The sequence below is a fragment of the Mustelus asterias genome, chromosome 16 (assembly GCF_964213995.1).
Source record: "Mustelus asterias chromosome 16, sMusAst1.hap1.1, whole genome shotgun sequence".
Classification (NCBI taxonomy): Eukaryota; Metazoa; Chordata; class Chondrichthyes; order Carcharhiniformes; family Triakidae; genus Mustelus; species Mustelus asterias.
Window position 1 is genome coordinate 35,568,590 of NC_135816.1, and position 19,648 is coordinate 35,588,237.

General features: G+C 40.8%; 1 protein-coding gene across 3 annotated transcripts in view; it reads left to right on the top strand.

Moving 5' to 3' along the window:
• LOC144505095 (glucocorticoid receptor-like) overlaps positions 1-19,648 on the top strand; it is a 102,276-nt gene that overhangs the window by 3,966 nt on the left and 78,662 nt on the right. For all 3 annotated transcript variants that reach the window (XM_078230907.1, XM_078230906.1, XM_078230908.1), the window contains exon 2: positions 399-1,423. In XM_078230907.1, the coding sequence (XP_078087033.1) occupies positions 426-1,423 (998 nt within the window). In that variant the 5' untranslated portion in view covers positions 399-425. The remainder of the gene's footprint in view (positions 1-398; positions 1,424-19,648) is intronic.

The window sequence follows — 19,648 nt, forward strand, 5'->3', positions numbered from 1 at the left end:
GGGGGATATTGCTGACAGACAGCATGTAAATAAGGAAGGGGGCTCTCAGGAATGGAATTTTGGGCTTCCACAGGCCACAATGCAGGGGCTGCAGGGAGGTCAAGGAGAGAATTATTTCACGAAAGCAATTTTACTGCTATTGCAGGGAAATATCAGTTCTGTTCCTTACAAGTCAGAGGTTATAATAGATGGAGTGGAATTGTGTTATTGATTTTTCAGACTGCATAGTGATTAGTGGGAAATTGAATTTACATCTGAGATTGGCATGTATGTTTGCAAAAGACTGGAGACAGTTTGAAGTCTTTTGGAAGATGCTGACAGCTAATGCTCATTTAATTTTCTCGGTTTATTTTGTGATGTTAAGCGCTCCAGCTGAAATGTCATTTTCTTTGTTGCAGATTGTGCTGTGAGTGCCCAGCTTGGTGATGGCGAATTTGGCAGAAGATGAGAAAATGAAACCAGGAAAACAAATCTGGAATGTAGTTGCTGGCCTAAGTGAAAGGAGTGGCAGTCTGAAAGACTGTGAAGGAGTAATGGAAGGTGGGGAGATGGTGACAGCCATGCCTGGGTCCATAATGCAGTTCCGACCACATGACAGCAACAATGGTAACAAGCAGCAACTTGATGGAGTTGGGATCACAAATGGAGCTAGTGGCCAACAGGAGCACCTTTGCCAGGCAGCCAGTGACCTGTCTGAGTTGGAACAGAGCCTTGCTGCCCTGAATGAGTTGCAGGATGCAGGGAATAGAGTAAAGAGTGACACAGATGTTGTCGGCCTGTACCCAAGTGGTTGTGAGGATGATCTACTGGGGGTCCTCGAGGATGGCAGCTCAGTGGACTTTCTGCCTGATCTTGAGTTCTTCTCATCTCCAAGGGAAGAAAAACAGCAAGGCAGTCCCTGGAGCCTGACTGCTTTCTGTGGAGATGAGGGGTCAGGTTTGCCGTCGCCTCTGTCCTCTGAGCCTCCACTGCTCAAGGACGGTCTGGTGGATCTGCAGACAATTGAAGAGTGTACTGCTCCCTGGCCAACTTCAGAAGGTAGGCCTTTTGAGAGCAAGGAGAATATTTGGGCCCCTCTTCCAGCTGCAATCATTGCCCCCATGGAAGTGAAACAAGAACAAGACAGCTACATTGAATTGATTACTCCTGGAGTCATCAAACAGGAGCAAGTCAACAGGGGTTACTGCAGAGCTACCAGTGGGGCAGCAGGAGCCCACGTTGCAGGCAAGGAGCCCATTTATCTCTACAGCACAGAATCGGTGCAAAACAGCAGTGATCAGAAACCCATCTTTGGCTTTGTTCCGCCTTTCACAACGGTCACTCAAGCCTGGGAAATATGCCAACATCCCAATGCAAATCTGTCTGAAAACAGAATGGGGAACATCTGTTCTGGGAGAGGCGTTTTACCAGCCAAGTACAATAGGTAAGCACCATTTTTGCTTTAAATCTACAACCAGACATGTTTTTGTGAAACTGGTACTGGTCATTGTGAGAGCAGGGCATACTTGGTGGCAGAAATGAAACACAGAACATCCTTGGCTATGAAGTGCTTTGTGACATCCTGGGCTCATATAAATTAAAAGTAATTTTTCTTTTCTTCTTTTATCTCCATTTAAAAGTGGTAATAAGATTTGTTGTGCTGTAAGTACATTCAAACAGTGTCTCAATTATGCCTGAAAAAATCTTTACTGCCCTAAACTTTGTTGATATATTAAGGAATAATCATAGAGTATTTGGCGTCAAAATTGAACTGAATTATGGCAGCATTCCTTGGTCCAATTATCCTTGTAGACTAATCCCTTTACAGCAAAAGACTACACTTTTTTCCAATTCTTAGATCCAATGACATGAGGGATCGGCGAGTGTGGGTTGATGGATTTTTTTATACATATGATTTTAGAAAATTGAGAAATTTTTGAGTAAACTTCTGTATTTAGTTTATGTTACATCAGAATCGGTGTTTAGTGTCACTTTAGATGTATTAAGTTCACTAGTCCAAAAACATTACCCCGCTGAAGATGAAAATGATTGATTTGACCAAAAGAAAAAAACTTCAAAAATTCCACTGAAAAAGATTATACAATCAGCTGAGCCCACTGACTGGTAACAAAACCTCTCCGTTAACTTGATTTTGAGAGCCGTCTTTGCAGGTTTAGGTTTGGGGTGGATGATTCAATCGGGAGTGATACAACAACCGTGGATTAAAATTTGCTGAAAAACTTAGAGGATTTGTTTCCTTCATTCCTGTCCACAGTTATTTAGTTTGATTTATTTTGCAAAAATAAGTTTTGAAGTTGAGCCAGAATCCAGGCTGCTTACCATTACTTTGTTAACCCCAGATCAAGTTTCATTTTCAAAGGTTAATTTTACAAAATACAAAAGTTGCTGCGTTAATTTTGACAAGAAATACCAATATATAACATATTATTGAATAGTAATCCGTTTGCATTTTAATATTTGTAACAAAGTGCTATTTCAAATTGGGGAAGGGGAAATATCTTCCAAGTTTGCAGCTTCTCCAGTTAAAAATAAATGTTACTGATTATTTGAGCATATGAGTTGAAGTACATTGCTGGATGTTGACAAGGGAAAGCGTTGATTTTGTTGCTGCAAGTGAAAGATCAGTTTTGACAGAGTTGAAAATCAATCATGTTTCATTTAACCCTTAAAAAATCTGTATTGGAATATTAGCTCTGAAACCGTAATTCAGACATAAGCTGTGCTTTTAAGTAAACTCATCAGCTAATAGTTATGTGATTGCACTCTTTAAAATGTTTCGTCGACCTCTTGTTAGTGACTGGTAAACGTGTGCAGACTTGATTGATTCATGTTTGGTTGACAACAAAACCTCTGGCCGATGCCAATAAAGGCAGACTAGATTGGATTTGGTGTTTTTATATCCAGAGTAATATTGATTAGTTCCTTTCCAATTTGCACCAATGCTGCCATGGAAGCAAAATCAATGGATAGCAATAATTAAAAACATTTCACAACTCTGAACCCTTGCTTTGCTCAACACACACTGCAAATCTCGGCACTCTTTATCAGGGGCCCAGCATTGCTGTATTCAGAGGCTGACGGCCAGCTCTAATTTAACAGCCGATACAGGAACTAATTGATGAGTGGGGTGAGTTACAGAGGAGAAATACTGTCAACATCTGAATTTACTGCTCAACTGCTGCAAAGTGTTTCAAGTGGGTGCACAAACACACACAACACTGGACTCTGCAGATCAGCTGATTTCCTGAGAATGGATCTGTTCAGGAAATCTACTAATCTGGCAGTCCCAGTACTGAGTGAGCCTGTGTATCTGCCTTTCTTAAATACAAATCTTACTTCTGCTCTGAAGAAACACAGACAGTGGCATTTTGATTTTTTTAAAATCAGTAGTTTAATTCCTTCATGAATTTGCATTTGGAGAAACGAGAGTTCAAGTGGCAGATTGAGATTCTGACGATTTTTGCTTTGTGCTTTTTGGGAGGTTTCAATAAGACCAGCTGTTTTTGTTATTTCCTTCCATTGGAATTACAAATGATTCCTGTTGAGGGATTCATTTTGCTTGGTTTGTGGCTAAAGATTTTCCTTTTCATACTGAGAAAGACAGAAGAAACACTTTTACAGTGGAGATGTATGCAAAGAATTAGATAAGCAATTTTATAATAGATATCGGTTCTATTATTTTTCCCAATGTATTAATATTTATTTTATGGTGTCCGTCCTCCTAAGAAGGCAACTCACCACAACCTTCTCGAGGGCAACTAGAGATGGGCTATAAATATGACCTTGCCAGCAACATCCAGGCCCCATGATTGAATTTTTTTTTAAATTGTATTGTTTCACCAAAATGGTTATCAATTCACCGAAATAGTGAGCCTGTTTTGCAGGAAATAATGTTTTACAGATTGTGAATATCACAGGGAAAATGACCCAAATTTCATGTTCAGTGGCAAACTAGCATTTGCTGCCCACACAGATCTTGACTATCTCTTTGCCATCGGTTTCCTCTTTCCTGATGTCAGTTTGAATCTGGTACAGAGTCAAAAGATCTACAGGAGTCCAGCAACAATGATGTTGTCAAGGAGGATGTAAACCCAATTGCAAAAGTACTTAGGATTAGATGGGTTATATGACATGGAACAGGCCATTCAACCCAACTAGTTGAGCCTACTCCCATCTTTCCTCATCCAGATCTATCATTGTAACTTTCCATTTCCTTCACCCTTGTGCTTGTCTAGCTTCCCCTTAAATGCATCTTTATTTCACTTCAGCCACTCCCTGTGGTAATGAGTTCCACATTCTCACCACTATTCAAGTATTCTCACAGACAGCAAGCCAGGAAGTGAAATGAACTGAACTTTTCAGTTTTAGTTACTTCTTTACAGAGAACAAAATAAATGAGAAATACACTTGAGATTAATTTAGAAGCTGAAATATTTTTTTAAATTCTAATCTTAAATTTGTGGATCTTTTTAGCACAGTGGAGAAATTTGACATTTTTCAGATTAGCCTTTCAGAGTCAATGAGGCTATTTAACAGTAATTAAGAACTTGGTACACTATTAAAAATCCATTTACCCTTCATTCAACTAGTGCAATTCTTTTCAAGGAGTAATGCCAAATTGAATCGGTGGCAGTGGTACAGATCATGGTTGAGACCAAAAGTGATGTTTTTGTCTTTCCAATGTTTATGACAAATTACATATTGTCGAAAACTGGATGTCAAACCAGTAATCTGACCACAATACAGTGGAAGGGTTGGAAGAGGTGGTAAAGATGTAGAACTCAGCATTTTCAGCATGGATGTGCAGCCTGACCCAATGTTTTCATTTTCCAATGGGAAGCATGTGCATAAGAAGGATAAAGGTAAATCAGAGTCATGTGGAGGTGGACAAATGTATATCTGGGATAATGAGATGAGGAAAGAACAGCCAATGCTAGATGTGTGTCAGCTGTGACGGAATAGGTAAGAGTGCAAACAAGTGAGGGAAGTTTCATTGAGCTGGCCAATGGAAGAGAGGCTTTAGAGGAGGAGGATGTAGTTGATGATGTCTGAAGTTCAAGTGGTTGAAGAGGGTAAACACACCATGATTATAAGGATATGCCCCTGTTTCATCAATGGGGACGAAGTAGAAATGGTCGAGAGCTTCAAGTTTTTAGATGTCGAGATCACCAACAACCTGTGTTTGTCCCTCCATACCAACACTATCGTTAAGAAAACCACCAACGCCGCTACCTTCTTAGAAGACTAAGGAAATTTGGCATGTCCACTACAGCTCGCACCAACCTTTAGAGATGCACCATAGAAAGCATTCTTTCTGGTTGTCTCACAGCTTTGTAAGGCTACTGCTCTGTCCAAGACCGCAAGAAACTACAAAGGGTCGTGAACGAAGCCCAGTCTATCACTCAAACCAGCCTCCCACCCATTGACACTGTCTACACTTCCAGCTGCCTCAGAAAAGTAGCCAGCATAATTAACAATCCCACGCACCCCAGACGTACTGTCTTTCACCACCTCCCATCGGGAAAAAGATACAAAAGTCTGAGGACAGATACCAACCGACACAAGAACAGCGTCTTCCCTGCTGCCATCAGACTTTTGAATGGACCTGCTTTGCAATAAGTTGATCTTGCTATGACTGTAACACTACATTCTGCATTCTCTCCTTTCCTTCTCTATGAACGGTATGCTTTGTCTGTATAGTGCGCAAGAAACAATACTTCACTGTATACTGATACATGTGACAATAAATCAAATCGAATGATTGAGGATGTGATCTGACTTTGATTTGAGTTAATTTCAATGCTGTGGCAAAGGGTGAAAAGTAAGGTGGACCCAAATTTGGGACATGAGAACATGTTCATGGATTTTGATGAGGAAAGGGAGATTGCAGATAGTGGTAGTTTGCAAGGGCAGAGGGTTTGAGGGTACAGTTTTTCTAATCTAAGGAAATGAAGGTTATTTGTAGGGAAAAGTACCTGAGGAGAAGAAACTGTCACGCTATTTGTACCTTCACTTACCATTTTTCCTGAGTTTAGTATTCTAATTTACACTATCACATTTGAAATTGCAAGCATATTCGCATTCATTGCGCTGTTTGGAAAGTTATTTGAGCTAACCATTTTCAATGCACTAATTAGCTGTTTGTTTCGCTGAATCTGTGTTTGTTGTTTTGGAAAGCAGCTATTTACATGTGTTTATGCCTAGATATGGGGAAAAGTACTCTTTCAGTCCAGTTTTAACTTGTAATGCTTCCAGCTAATTCTTAGGACCTGCACAATGTTCTCTGTATACATTCATGGAATGAATTTATTTAAGCATTTAAAGAAAATTAGATGCTCTTTGGAGCAGCAGGTTTGAGGGGTTGAATGCCTACTTCTGCTCCTTGTTTGTACATTCCCTGAACAAATTTATTTAACCTGCAATAATTAAATTTAGCCTTTTAACAGTAATCTCTGGCTTTGAACTATATAAATATATATATTTATTTCTCTTTGTTCTTTGAATCCTTGCTTTTTTTTCTCTTTACAAGTGTGGTGAGTGACTAAAACTAGGCTTAATGCCTGCATATCATGAATGCTTTTTGCTGTTTGCATCTCATTTTGTCTTGAATGGATTTGTTTGTGTACCTAAACTGTTGACACTATATTGTTATCAAGACTGACTATAAAATTAACAGCTTTTGTTATAACTGGTTAAAAAAAATTTTAATGTCCAATTAGGACTCAAAACGTAGGTAGCAGATGCAAAAGTTGACAATTTACTGGTCCACATTAAAACATTCCTAAATGGAAAAAAAGCTTATTATTCCTGTGGTTTTTATATTTGGGTGTAAGTTGGAAGTGATTTGCAATCTAGCAGTAGAAGTTGTGTGAATGAGGGAGTGCGCTGTAAGGACCTCTTAGAGGCACACTGTTGTACTCACTTGAATTAATCAGACTCCCGGTCTTTGGTCCTCATCTTAATGGGGCGGCACGGTAGCACAAGGGGCGGCACGGTAGCACAAGGGGCGGCACGGTAGCACAAGGGGCGGCACGGTAGCACAATGGTTAGCACTGCTGCTTCACAGCTCCAGGGTCCCGGGTTCGATTCCCAGCTCGGGTCACTGTCTGTGTGGAGTTTGCACATTCTCCTCGTGTCTGTGTGGGTTTTCTCCGGGTGCTCCGGTTTCCTCCCACAGTCCAAAGATGTGCGGGTTAGGTTGATTGGCCATGCTAAAAATTCCCCTTAGTGTCCTGAGATGCGTAGGTTAGAGGGATTAGCGGGTAAAATATGTAGGGATAGGGGGCTAGGGCCTGGGTGGGTTTGTGGTCGGTGCAGACTCGATGGGCCGAATGGCCTCTTTCTGTACTGTAGGGTTTCTATGATTTCTATGATAATGTTGGACAAGTGTTCATTTATTGTTTCCCAAATGGTTACTTCAGAAGAAGAGTTGCAATCAAAACTCAGGATGCGGGATCCTTTAGGCACGACCTTCCATCAGGTGAAATTTGTAACTAGTCTTGGATGTTCCAGGCTGCTGCAAATGAGGACATAAAGGGGGGAGAATATGAATATTTTTAAAGATTATACATTGGGAAATTTATCTCATTATTTTAAGGTGAAATCGATGCACCTTCAAGGAAATTAACTTGGGAAAAGTGTTAACAATGGATAACATTGGATATGAGTTCTTAGATGAGGCCTATACTGCTACAGTACAGGATTTGAAGCTGTAATGTTATTTGTGATGTTGGCTTTATTAATGAACTCAGTTTAAATAATAAAGAATGTTTTGCAAAACAATCATCTCACCTAAAGAGGATCGCCAAAGCCTGTTGCTGTATTAATTAGCTCAGATTTTCTGTTTGAGGGATTAATGTCTATTTTTTTAAAAAATTCTTTCAAGTTTGTCAGTGGGAGAAAGAAGAGCACTTTTTTCCAGAAATTAAGTGACATCCAGACATTATCTTTGAAGTGAGGAAGAGAAAATATTTGCACAATTAAAGTGGAAACAAAGCTGTTTGTTTTTTTTCCCTGAATTTTTTTTTATTTGGAAAATATTTATGATCAGAATGGTCAATGTTCTCCTTCCAACTGGGTAAGCAGCATAAAGGCATTGTTATTCCTTCCAGACAAAAGTAGTAATATACAGTAAGAGCTCAAATAAGGGCTCATTTTGTTCACCACAGCAAATTGGTGTGGGTAAGAGGGGAGTGGTTGGTTGCTACCGTCCCTTGGCACAATATATTATATAGGCACATATAACCCATGTGCTGTTCTTCAGCTTTTATATTTGCTTGGACGTTCATATTCATTGGCACATGGGCTTTTATTCATGGCTCAACACAATGGTTCACATATAAATAAACTTGATTTTCTTTACCTGATGATTGTAAATCCTGATTTTGTTGATTTATTTGTCTTCTTCTTTATGTACTCTATGAATGGTGCGCTTTGCGTAGCGCGCAGGAGGCGATGCTTTTCACTGTATCCCAATAAATGTGACAAATCAAATCAAACACGCAGGTGACTGCAGAGAAGCGCCTTTGCATTGCAAATACAGTTTGAAAGACTTGAGCGTTACTATGCAAATTCGGGACACCGGTCATAGAGTCTGGCAGTAAAGTGGCAAAATACTGCAGGTGGAACAGTGGTTAGCACTGCTGCCTCACAGCACCAGAGACCCGGGCTCAATCCTAGTCCGTCCGTTTCTTTGCTGTGATCAAATGGACTAGTACCAATCACAGATTGAATACTGGCAACTTGGATATGGTTGCTAAAGAACACCTGCCGCCTGTAATTCCCCAGAGAGGAGAAAATAACAGAAAAGAGATGGATTGAAAAAATCTTGTTTCTCTGTTATATGTGTTGAGAGCACACAGTTCCCCTTCAGAGAATGAAAAAGCTTGAATGATGATGTAGAGCAGAAGTAGCTACATGATATTGCCATTCTGTAACTTTGCTTCATTTGTTCCTTTACAATAAAGCCTCATCGCAATAATTCCAATTTTTCTGAATTACATTTGTAAGCTTTCAGACACGAGTTTAATTTTCCAATTCATTAAGTATGCACTATGTACAGCATAAACAATTTTGATGACTTTCTGTGACATTCTTGCTGAAACTGACCTATAGTTTGCACAATTGATTTCAATAGATTTTACTTACTGTGCTTTAAACGTATCTGCAGATTTATAGTGTTTTCTTTTTGTTGTTACTGTCAATTGATGCAGCTAAAGCAGTTGAGGTTAAAGAAGTGCTCTTGACTGAATTGGCGCTGAGGATAGTGTTCTGAGTCATTTTTATAATCTTCTACATTTCAACAAAAATCAATGTTTAACTATATTGTGTCTAGTCATTTCCACTGCCAGATATGATGCAGTAGCGCAATGTAAGCTTTTATCTTATTGGAGGAGTTTCTTTCTGACAGAGTTCCATAAGTGCACCTGCAGTGTATTATAGCTTTCTGCATTGGTCATTATTCTGACGTTCTGTTGATCATTTACAAGTATTGGTTTAGCATTAGAAATGTCAAACATGATCTGCTTAAACTTTATTTAATTATGTATTAATGTATTGTAGCCATGAAGGTCCTTGCAGAATATATGCAGTTCCCAAGAAAAAATATTTCTGTTCTTCAATCCACTTAATCTGCGTCAACAATAAAAATAAACATTTCTCTAGTCAGGGCCATACACTAATTTAAAATATATATCCAATGGAGTACAATATCCTGTTTACCTTGAAACATGACTCCTGTCTTATTCAGTCTGTTTCCTGCCACTACACTCTATTTACTAATTTGTTAAACTATGGGCCCAATTTTGCCATCAGGTTGTGCCCGTTTTCGGGTGCGAAAACTTGGTAAAGTCGGACGTGAGGCGAGTAGTGCGATCCGCGACTGCCTCTGCGCCCGTTCTCCCTTTACCAAGCGCCTGAAATGGCCACGATCGGGACCATGCCCGAAATGGGCATGACAGCAATTTAAATGTATTTGCATGCATTTAAATTGACTCAACTTACGCCCAATTTACCGGCATTTCACCCTTTACCACCGCGTTCACCCGTTCAGATTCAGCGCGAAACAGACATGGTCCGCAAAAGTCCAATTCGGGGCTCCAGCTTCTGAGGAGGTAAGTTCAGAGCTTCCCACTGCTCTCTGCCTCAGATTGGGGGTGGAGGGGTGAGGAAGGTGGATCAGATGGCTGTCTGGTACAGGGGGAGAAGGAAGGCGGGTTAGATGGCTCTCTGGTTGGGGCGGGGAGGGGGGAGGCGGCATGTCAGATGGCTCCCTAGTGGGGGGGTTCTGCTGCCACTCTGCGTGCGATCAGTGGGGGGGGGGAAGAGGGGCAGGGGGCCACAATCAGTCTGGAAAACGGCGGGTGGTGGGGGGATAAGGGGGACAGTTATGTTGTAGGGGTGGGGCAATGTCTGAGGGTCAGGGGGAGGCATTATCTGGCCCGGGAGTGATGTGACAGGGGAGCGTTTTTCTATTTTATTTACTGCACATGTGCAGTTGAAGGCTCCGATCGGAGCTGCAGTGTTTCGGGCAGGTTAAGCCCCACCTACAGGCTTCTGCAGCGCAATTCAGAATCACTGCTTTTATTTCAAGCAGTGTGTGTATGGGGGCACCTGAGAACGGGCCTAAAGGTCGGATCTGTAACACTTCCGGATTCAGCACTTAGAATCAAAATGGTTAAATCGGGCCCAATATGTTCAGATTATATTTTAATTCATTATTTTTTTTTTTATTTGTTTATTGGATGTGGGTATTGCTGGATCGGCCAACATTTATTCCTGTCCCTAATTGCTGATGGTGAGCTGCCTTCTTGACCTGCTGCAATTCACGTGTTCGAAGAACACTCAGTGCTGTTGTGTCAGTGGACATCAATAACTATTTGTAAATAAGATTCAGATCTAGTGAGATGCATGTACAGTCATGTAATGGACTAACAGTTATACATTGCTTTTAAAATTAGAAAACATCTCAAGGCACTTTACAGTATAATTGGACAAATATTGGCACCAAACCAAATAAGGAGAAATTTAGCAAGGTTATACAAAGAGGGGTTGAAAGAAGGGTCTTGCAGGAGGAGAGAGGGAAGTGGAGAGGCACTCAATGAAGAGTGGAAAGCTTTGGCGAATTTTAGAGTTTGGGGCCTAATGATTGCACAATTGCCAGTGGGGGAATGAAGGGAGTGGTGGATGTATACGTGGCCACTTGAAGAATCTGGGAGCTCTTTGAGGATTTTAGCATTGGAGAAGGTTACAGAGATGGATGAGTGAGGTTCAAGAGCCAGTGTAGCCCGGTCAGCACAGAAGTGATGGGTGAACAGGAATTGATCTGAGTTAGGATATTGGAAGCGGAGTTCTGGATGAGCTTAAGTTTACAGAGGGTGCAAAGTGAGAATCTGGCCAAGTGCATTGGACAAATCAAGTCTGGAAGTCACAAAAGCACATAGGAGATTTCAGTAACATGTCAATTAAAGCAGCATTGGAGATTAGCACTTTTATGAAAATAGAAACATAGACATAGGAACATAGAAGATAGGAGGAGGCTACTTGGACCTTCGAGCCTGCTCCACCATTCATTAAGATCATGGCTGATCATCCAACTCAATAGCCTAATCCTGCTTTTTCCCCATAACCTTTGATCCCATTTGCCTCAAGTGCTATATCCAGCCACTTCTTGAATACATTCAATGTTTTGGCATCAACCATTTCTTGTGGTAATGAATTACACTTTGAATTAGGCAGTCTTTGAGAAGACAGAAGGTGCAAAACTCAACTCTGAGTCAGATAGGATGCCGATGTTGTCACAGTCGGTTTAATGTCCACGATGGGAAAGCTTTTAGAAATGATAATCTGAGACAAAATTAACCAGTTATTTGGACAAATGAAGATTAATTAAGGAAATTTGTTGAGGGCAAATCATGTTTCTCCAATTTTTTATGGAGTTTTTTTGATGAGGTAATCAGAGTTGCTCATTTAGGATGATGTAGTTGATGTGGGATGCAATGGACTTTCAGAAGTTTGTTACCAAAATTGAAGCCCATGGAATAAAAGGGACAGTGACTGCGTGGATGTGAAGTTGGCTAAGTGACAGCAGATGGAGACCAGTGAACTGTTTTTCGGACCGGAGGAAGAAATACAATTGAGTTCCTCAGGGATCAGTAGTAGGACTATTGATTTTCCTGATAGTATATTCATGCACTAGCCTTGGATGTGCATGGTACAATTTCAAAATTTGAAGGTGACAAAGAAATTGGAAGTATTTTGCACTGTGAAGAAAGTGAATAAAGTTTAAGAAGTCATAGGTTGATGTAATGGGCATACACGTGGCAGTTGAAATATAATGCAACACAGAGAACAAAGAAAAACAGTAAAATCTGAAGGGTACAGTTCTAAAAGATCTGCAAGAACAGAGAATTGTTGAAGGTGGCAGGGTGGATTGAAAAAGTGGTTAAAAAATGCTTATTGAATCTTGGGCTTTTTAAAAGAAGGACTAGGGTACAAAAATAAGGAACTTATCATGAACCTTTACAAAACACTGGGTTATTGTGTTCAGTTCTTTAGGAAAGCTGTGAAGGCTTGGGCTGCAGGAAAGATCTTGGAAAATGATTCCAGGAATGGGTGACTTTAGTTATGTGGATAGATTGGAGAAGCTGCAGTAGGGGCTGAAGAAAGTGCCTTCAATGTTTCCCAACATGTTGAGGCACTTGCAGGTTACTTAAAATCAAGGCAGTGCTGTGAGGAAAAGAGCTGGTGATGAGATAGTTGGGTATGGTCAGAATATAAATAGAACCTAATCTCATGTCTGTAGATAATGTCGCTGAGAAGCAGCATGTAGGGACCAAAGATAGATCCCTGGATTGCTCCAGTTAATAGTACAAGACATGAAGAGAAGCCATTGCATGAAATTCTTCAGTTATTACTGGGTAGTTCAGGATAAAATTAGACAAAGGTGATTTTACTCAGCTGGATGATGGAGGAAAGAAATCTGTTGATGACAGTGTGGCCAGCAAACAGAAAGGATAGCGCACTGTTGCGGACAGCAGAGAGAGAGAGTCAAATTTCACTGATTTTCTCTTACCTTCTGCTCACAGGTGGTATTTTGAATTTGCTTTTAAAGAATAGGAAATGCCTTGTTTTCCCAATCTCTTTGAAGTTTTTATGTGATCCAATTTTACTAATAATCCACAGCGAACTTGAGTTAGGATTAACTCCCAAAAGTTAGTTTATTTTCCACATTCAAAACCTGGAAAAATGAGTTTTAGCAACTTCCCGCTCCGCACATAGAACAAAGAACAAACAAAGAACAATACAGCACAGGAACAGGCCCTTCGGCCCTCCAAGCCCGCGCCGCTCCCCGGTCCAGGATTGAATCCTGAATCCAGGATCCCCGCCCAATTTTCCAGCCTATCTACATACTAATATCCTATCCACCGAGCTGTCCCTCACAGCTACGATGCTTTGTTCATCACAACCTATTAACTCACCCCCACCCCCCCATTCCAGACCATGTGATCTCCAGGGAGAGGCGAAAACCCAGAGTGAAAACCCCAGGGCCAATATGGGGAAAAAAAATCTGGGAAATTCCTCTCCGACCCCCTGAGGCGATCGGAACGAGTCCAGGAGATCACACTGGCCCTGATCGGAAAATGCTTCCCAACCCTAGTCATTTCCACTTCCACGAACACCATATGAATTCCCTGCCCCCGAGACAGGTTCCCAACTATCCGCAGTCTCGCTCTGTACTGGCACCAGCAAGATGATCATAGAATGAAGCCTTGAAACGAGAAACAAAGAACAATTAGCCCGCGCCGCTCCCTGGTCCAAACTAGACCACTCTTTTGTATCCCTCCATTCCCACTCCGTTCATATAGCTGTCTAGATAAGTCTTAAACGTTCCCAGTGTGTCCGCCTCCACCACCTTGCCCGGCAACACATTCCAGGCCCCCACGACCCTCTGTGTAAAATATGTCCTTCTGATATCTGTGTTAAACCTCCCCCCCTTCACCTTGAACCTATGACCCCTCGTGAACGTCACCACCGACCCGGGGAAAAGCTTCCCACCGTTCACCCTATCTATGCCTTTCATAATTTTATACACCTCTATTAAGTCTCCCCTCATCCTCCGTCTTTCCAAGGAGAACAACCCCAGTTTCCCCAATCTCTCCTCATAACCAAGCCCCTCCATACCAGGCAACATCCTGGTAAACCTCCTCTGTACTCTCTCCAAAGCCTCCACGTCCTTCTGGTAGTGTGGCGACCAGAACTGGACACAGTATTCCAAATGCGGCTGAACCAACGTTCTATACATCTGCAACATCAGACCCCAACTTTTATACTCTATGCCCCGTCCTATAAAGGCAAGCATGCCATATGCCTTCTTCACCACCTTCTCCACCTGTGATGTCACCTTCAAAGATCTGTGGACTTGCACACCCAGGTCCCTCTGCGTCTCTACACCCTTTATGGTTCTTCCATTTATCGTGTAGCTCCTCCCTACATTATTCCCACCAAAATGCATCACTTCGCATTTATCAGGATTGAACTCCATCTGCCATTTCCTTGCCCAAATTTCCAGCCTATCTATATCCTTCTGTAGCCTCTGACAATGTTCCTCACTATCTGCAAGTCCTGCCAGTTTTGTGTCGTCCGCAAACTTACTGATCACCCCAGTTACTCCTTCCAGATCATTTATATAAATCACAAACATCAGAGGTCCCAATACAGAGCCCTGCGGTACACCACTAGTCACAGGCCTCCAGCCGGAAAAAGACCCTTCCACTACCACCCTCTGTCTTCTATGACCAAGCCAATTCTCCACCCATCTAGCCACCTACGCCATTTAGCCATATACGGTAAGGGTGAGGTGGGGTGGAAGAGCAGGCAGTGGAAAGATAGAAAACTGCAGTTTTACAATACAAGGGCCACAGAAAATGAATATTGGGTCACGTGAGTTGGAGTCCAAAGTCAGAATCCAATTAAGAATTCTTTTGTGTGGGTATTTGAGTTCAACTGGGGAGCTGTAGTATTCACTTTTCAGTTAGTGCTAATTCTGCAAGATGAAGTAGGTATGCAGAGATTAAGTCAGTTCTGTAGACAGTAGTACCAGATCTTCCAGCAGTGCCACGCTAGTTGGGCTTGGAGGAGACCGTTTCTTGGCTCACCAGTTCCATGTTAAAGTAGCAGACTGACTGTGAAGTCCAAAGATGTGATGTTAAAGGTGTGGATGATTGATAGCATCTCCCAGTATGAGCTCTGGTCTCTTTTGTGATAGTTTAGGATGAGTGAGCCAATTCCTCTGCTTTTCTTGATCACAGGAGATTTGTACAATGAGATGTGACTTTCCAGAAAGTGAGATTCTTTTGTTTTTGAAGCTGCTGGGGATAACTCCCAAAGGGAGTTCAGATGACTTGCAGCAGCCATCTTGATTTTTATTTGTTCATCAGGCAAAGTCCAGTTTAAAAAATGCAATAAGGATGAAGTTTTGAATATACGGTGTTGGGCTTCGTTCTGTGCTGTAGGAACCCAACAGCATCAATTTCACACGGAAATATATGTCATTAGTACTTTTATGTTTCAGTGGCAAGATGAAACCTACTTCGAGAGGGTTAAACATGGAGTTGTGGTAAAATAGGCACAGATTTGGGTGGTGCCAACATGTTGAACGACTTTGGAGAGGAAAAGGAAGTTGCAGATAGGGTGGGAATTTGCATGGACTGAGGGATAAAAGTTGTTTGGAGGTGGAGTTGCTGCGGGGTCATGATGGCAGTTTTTAAAGGAAATGGAACAATGCCTGAGGAGTGGGAACCATTTACAAATGTCAGCTAGCATGGGGACGAAGATTGTGGATAGCATGAGATCAGAATGGGAATGTGTCTGTTCATTCTCTAGTTTCTATCCTGACGTTGCTTTAGTATTAAGGTGATGTTTAGTATGGTTGGCATGGGGAAAGAATTGACAAAGAAGCTGCTGATCAGATGGTTTCGATCTTGATGACATGCAGTTGTTTATGAGGGTTAATATGAATCCAATAGTGGAGGGAAGAAGATGGACAATTTTCTTTGCATATCATTTTATACTGAGTAGTTTCGGCAGGGAGGGCAGGGCTCAAAATCATCTTTTTCTACAATTTAATATTTTGAACCATTTTGGAAACTTTTTTTGAACCAAATAGTGCAGCAGCCTATTTCTGAAGACGATTCATATTCAAACTTGTTTATGGTGCAGTTATTATTTGCAACTGATCAAGTGGATGCATCCATCTAAACATATCAAATTGTGAGAAACAGTTAAAAGTACACATTTGGGATATCTGGAAAGGATGCTGGAAATATTTTTCTTTACAAGAAGAAAATCTGTTCCTCAGGAGATTGTGTCCCATCTATATTTGAATAGCTTTGTTATTAGATACCTAATTATATATAGTTACCCTCTGAGTTCTGTAACTGTATATTTCCACCATATCCACTAAAATACTAGATATTTATTTTCCAGTTCCACTTTTCTTTAAAAAAAGAGATGCCTGACCCTACAGTGGTAAAGACATAGTGCATTTTTATTTTCTATGCTTTGTATTTGGATTGACATTTTTCAGTGTTCTGTCATGAATGAATTTATTATCCCCCAATTTATGCACCTAGTAAATATCACAAAAGCACATCATAAACTGATTAAAATGTACACTGTATTGCGTCTGAACAGAAATTATGTGGTACCTTGACATGTAATGTTGCTTGCAGGATGTAGCAACATATGCTCTGAATTACACCAGAATGGAAACAATTTATAAACCCTGGGTGGCAGCATTGAAATAGAGTTAACAATTCCTGAAATAGAAGTATCTTATAGTTGAATGAGGTAACTGGTCAGTTAAGAGGCTGACCTACCATTGGGACATAATTTGCTGTGAAATTATGATGAGACTAACAATGCTCTTCACTTTCATGTACAGATGTTACAAATGCTTCAGGTGTGAGGCACATATCCAAAGCAGGTAGTAGATAAAACATTGCAGCTGCTCCAACTATAATATTTCAAAGCTCTTCAGATTGAAAATCACATATTACTCCGTTATTTAAGGAATGTGAGAGTAAGAAAATTTATAGACAAGTTGGCTTAATGTCAGATGTCAGGAAATTATGATAGTCTATCACTAAGGATCGAGTGACTGAACTTTGAGCTGTTCCAAGAGCGCCAGCATGGATTTGCGAAGGGCAGGTCATGCTTCATGTACCTGATTGAATTTTTTGAAGAGGTGGCTAAAGTATGAAGTAGGGGAAAGTCTATGGATGTTATTTATGTGGACATTTAATAATGTCCCTCATAATAAACTGTTAACTAAAGTTGCGCCTCATGAAGTTGAAGGCAAGACCGGGTGAAGAAGTTGGCGGACCAGCAGGAAACAGAGTAGAGATAATGGGTCGGTATTCTAATTGGCAGGAATTGATTAGTGGTGTTCCACAGAGATTTGTCTTGGGCTTCAACTTCACGAGATTTAGTAACAACTGGAGAGCCACATATCTAAGTTTTTGCATAATGTAATAGCAGACATCATTGTAAACATGTTGATGGAAACATAACATCACAAACAGATATTAATTGATTGTGAATGGGAAAATCTGTGGAAAATGGATTGCAATCTCTGCAAATATGAGACCATCACTTCAGATCGAGAAAGGATAGTACAGAGTATTTTCTAAATGGTGAAAAGTTCAACATATTGGAGCTTCAAAGGGATTAAGGGGCCCATGTACATCAATTATAAAAATGTAATGAAAAGAAATGGAAAACAATCAAAAGGGCTAATGGAATGTTGGACTTTATATCTAAGGATTAGAATACATTGGGGTAGAGAAATCCCTAGTTACACCACAGCTGGAGAACAGTGAGTACTTCTGGGCATCACACTTTAGGAAAGACATACTGGCCTGGGAGGGAGTGCAGAATGGTTTGCCAGAATGATGCCTGCACTCTAATGATTAAATTAAAATATAAGGTTACACTAATTAGAGTTCCAGTTCCTGGAATTTAAAAGGTTTGCAGGGTGATTTGGTTGGGGTTTTCAAGATATGAAGGGGAACAAATAGAGTAGATATAGATAAACTATTTTTGCTGGTTGGGAAGACTAGGACCCAGGGTGCATAGTCCAAAAATTAGTCAGACCATTCATGAGTGAAATTAGGAAACACTTCACACAAAAAATGGAAGAAGTGTGGAATTCTCTTCTGTAAATGATAATCAATTGTTAATTTTGAAACCGAGATTGATTTCTGTTAACCAAAGGTATTAGGACTCTGGGGGCAAAGGCTGGTATTGCAACTAGTTGCAAATCAGCCATGATTTTATTGAAAGAAGAGACTCAAAGAGCTAAAAGACTTGCTTCTGTTCCTATGTTTATAAAAAGTTTGCTGTCTGTGTTAGCTTTGAGAATACAGCATCTTGTGGTATACTTCACCATTGAAATTCATTGAATTGTATGACATTGCTGTATTTGTACAAACACCATTTGCGATAGCAAGTTAAGCTTTGTCGATTTCAGTCTTGGCATTGTTTTAATTTAATGATGAATATTAATTACTACCAGTTAACCTCTCATTGACCGAATATTGACCATTTCAAATGCTGAATATCCATTTCTTTCTGTACCTGGTTTGACACTGAATTTACCCATTATACAATTGCTTCTCAGTCCTTGTGGCATTTACGTCACAATCCTTATGTCTGATTGGTTAAGCAGATAGATAATTTAATGCCCTGATCACTTGGGTCCAGAATCCTGTTCCTCTCATCGACATTATCAACTTGTACTAGCAACAACTTGCCGATCAAAAAAAATTAAAAGCCTAAACAGACAAGGTCAAGTCTAACTAATGGAAGATGCAATAGGAATCTTTGCTTCAGCCTGTTATGGTCCATTGTTTTAGAACAGGATGTTGTATGTTACGTTATGTACATTTTTCTGGAAATAGGTGTGGGAGAAAACTTGTTCAGCACGGAGGATAATTCACTTATTTGTGTGTATTGTTTAGTGAAGGCTAAGTTGCTTATGTCAACATTGTCAATGCACAGTAATTAGCACTGCTATCTCATAGCACCGGGGACCCGGGTTCAATTCCAGCCTTGGTGATGGTGTTGAGTTTCCTCCGGGAGCTCCCGTTTCTACCGCAGCCCAAAGATGGTGAATTGGGTGAATTGGCTATGCTAAATTGTCCCTTACTGTCCCAAGGTGTGTAGATTAGGGAGATTAACAGGACAAATGTGAGGTTACAGGGATAGGGCCGGAAGGCCGGGTGGGGGGGCTGTGGGCCTGAGTAAGATGCTCTGTCAGAGAGTCATTGCAGATTCGATGGACTGAATGCACTCCTTCTGTACTGTAGGGATATCTATGAATTAAGTTTGAATGGACCTTTCTCCAGCAGTGCACTCACCAGGCATTCACTAATGCCTTGGAGAATTTGTAAAAGTATATGCTTCTACCCAACAGTTTTGATTCTTCCGATTATCTGTTTGCATAGAAGCTGATTTGCACTCTGGGATTGTCCTATTGATATTTGTAGGCCTTCAGCAACTATGGTTGATCTTTGTTTGTGAACCTAGATGGTGATGCAAGGTAAAGGGATGCACCTGATCTTAACCTTTCCAGGAAAATTCAACAGGG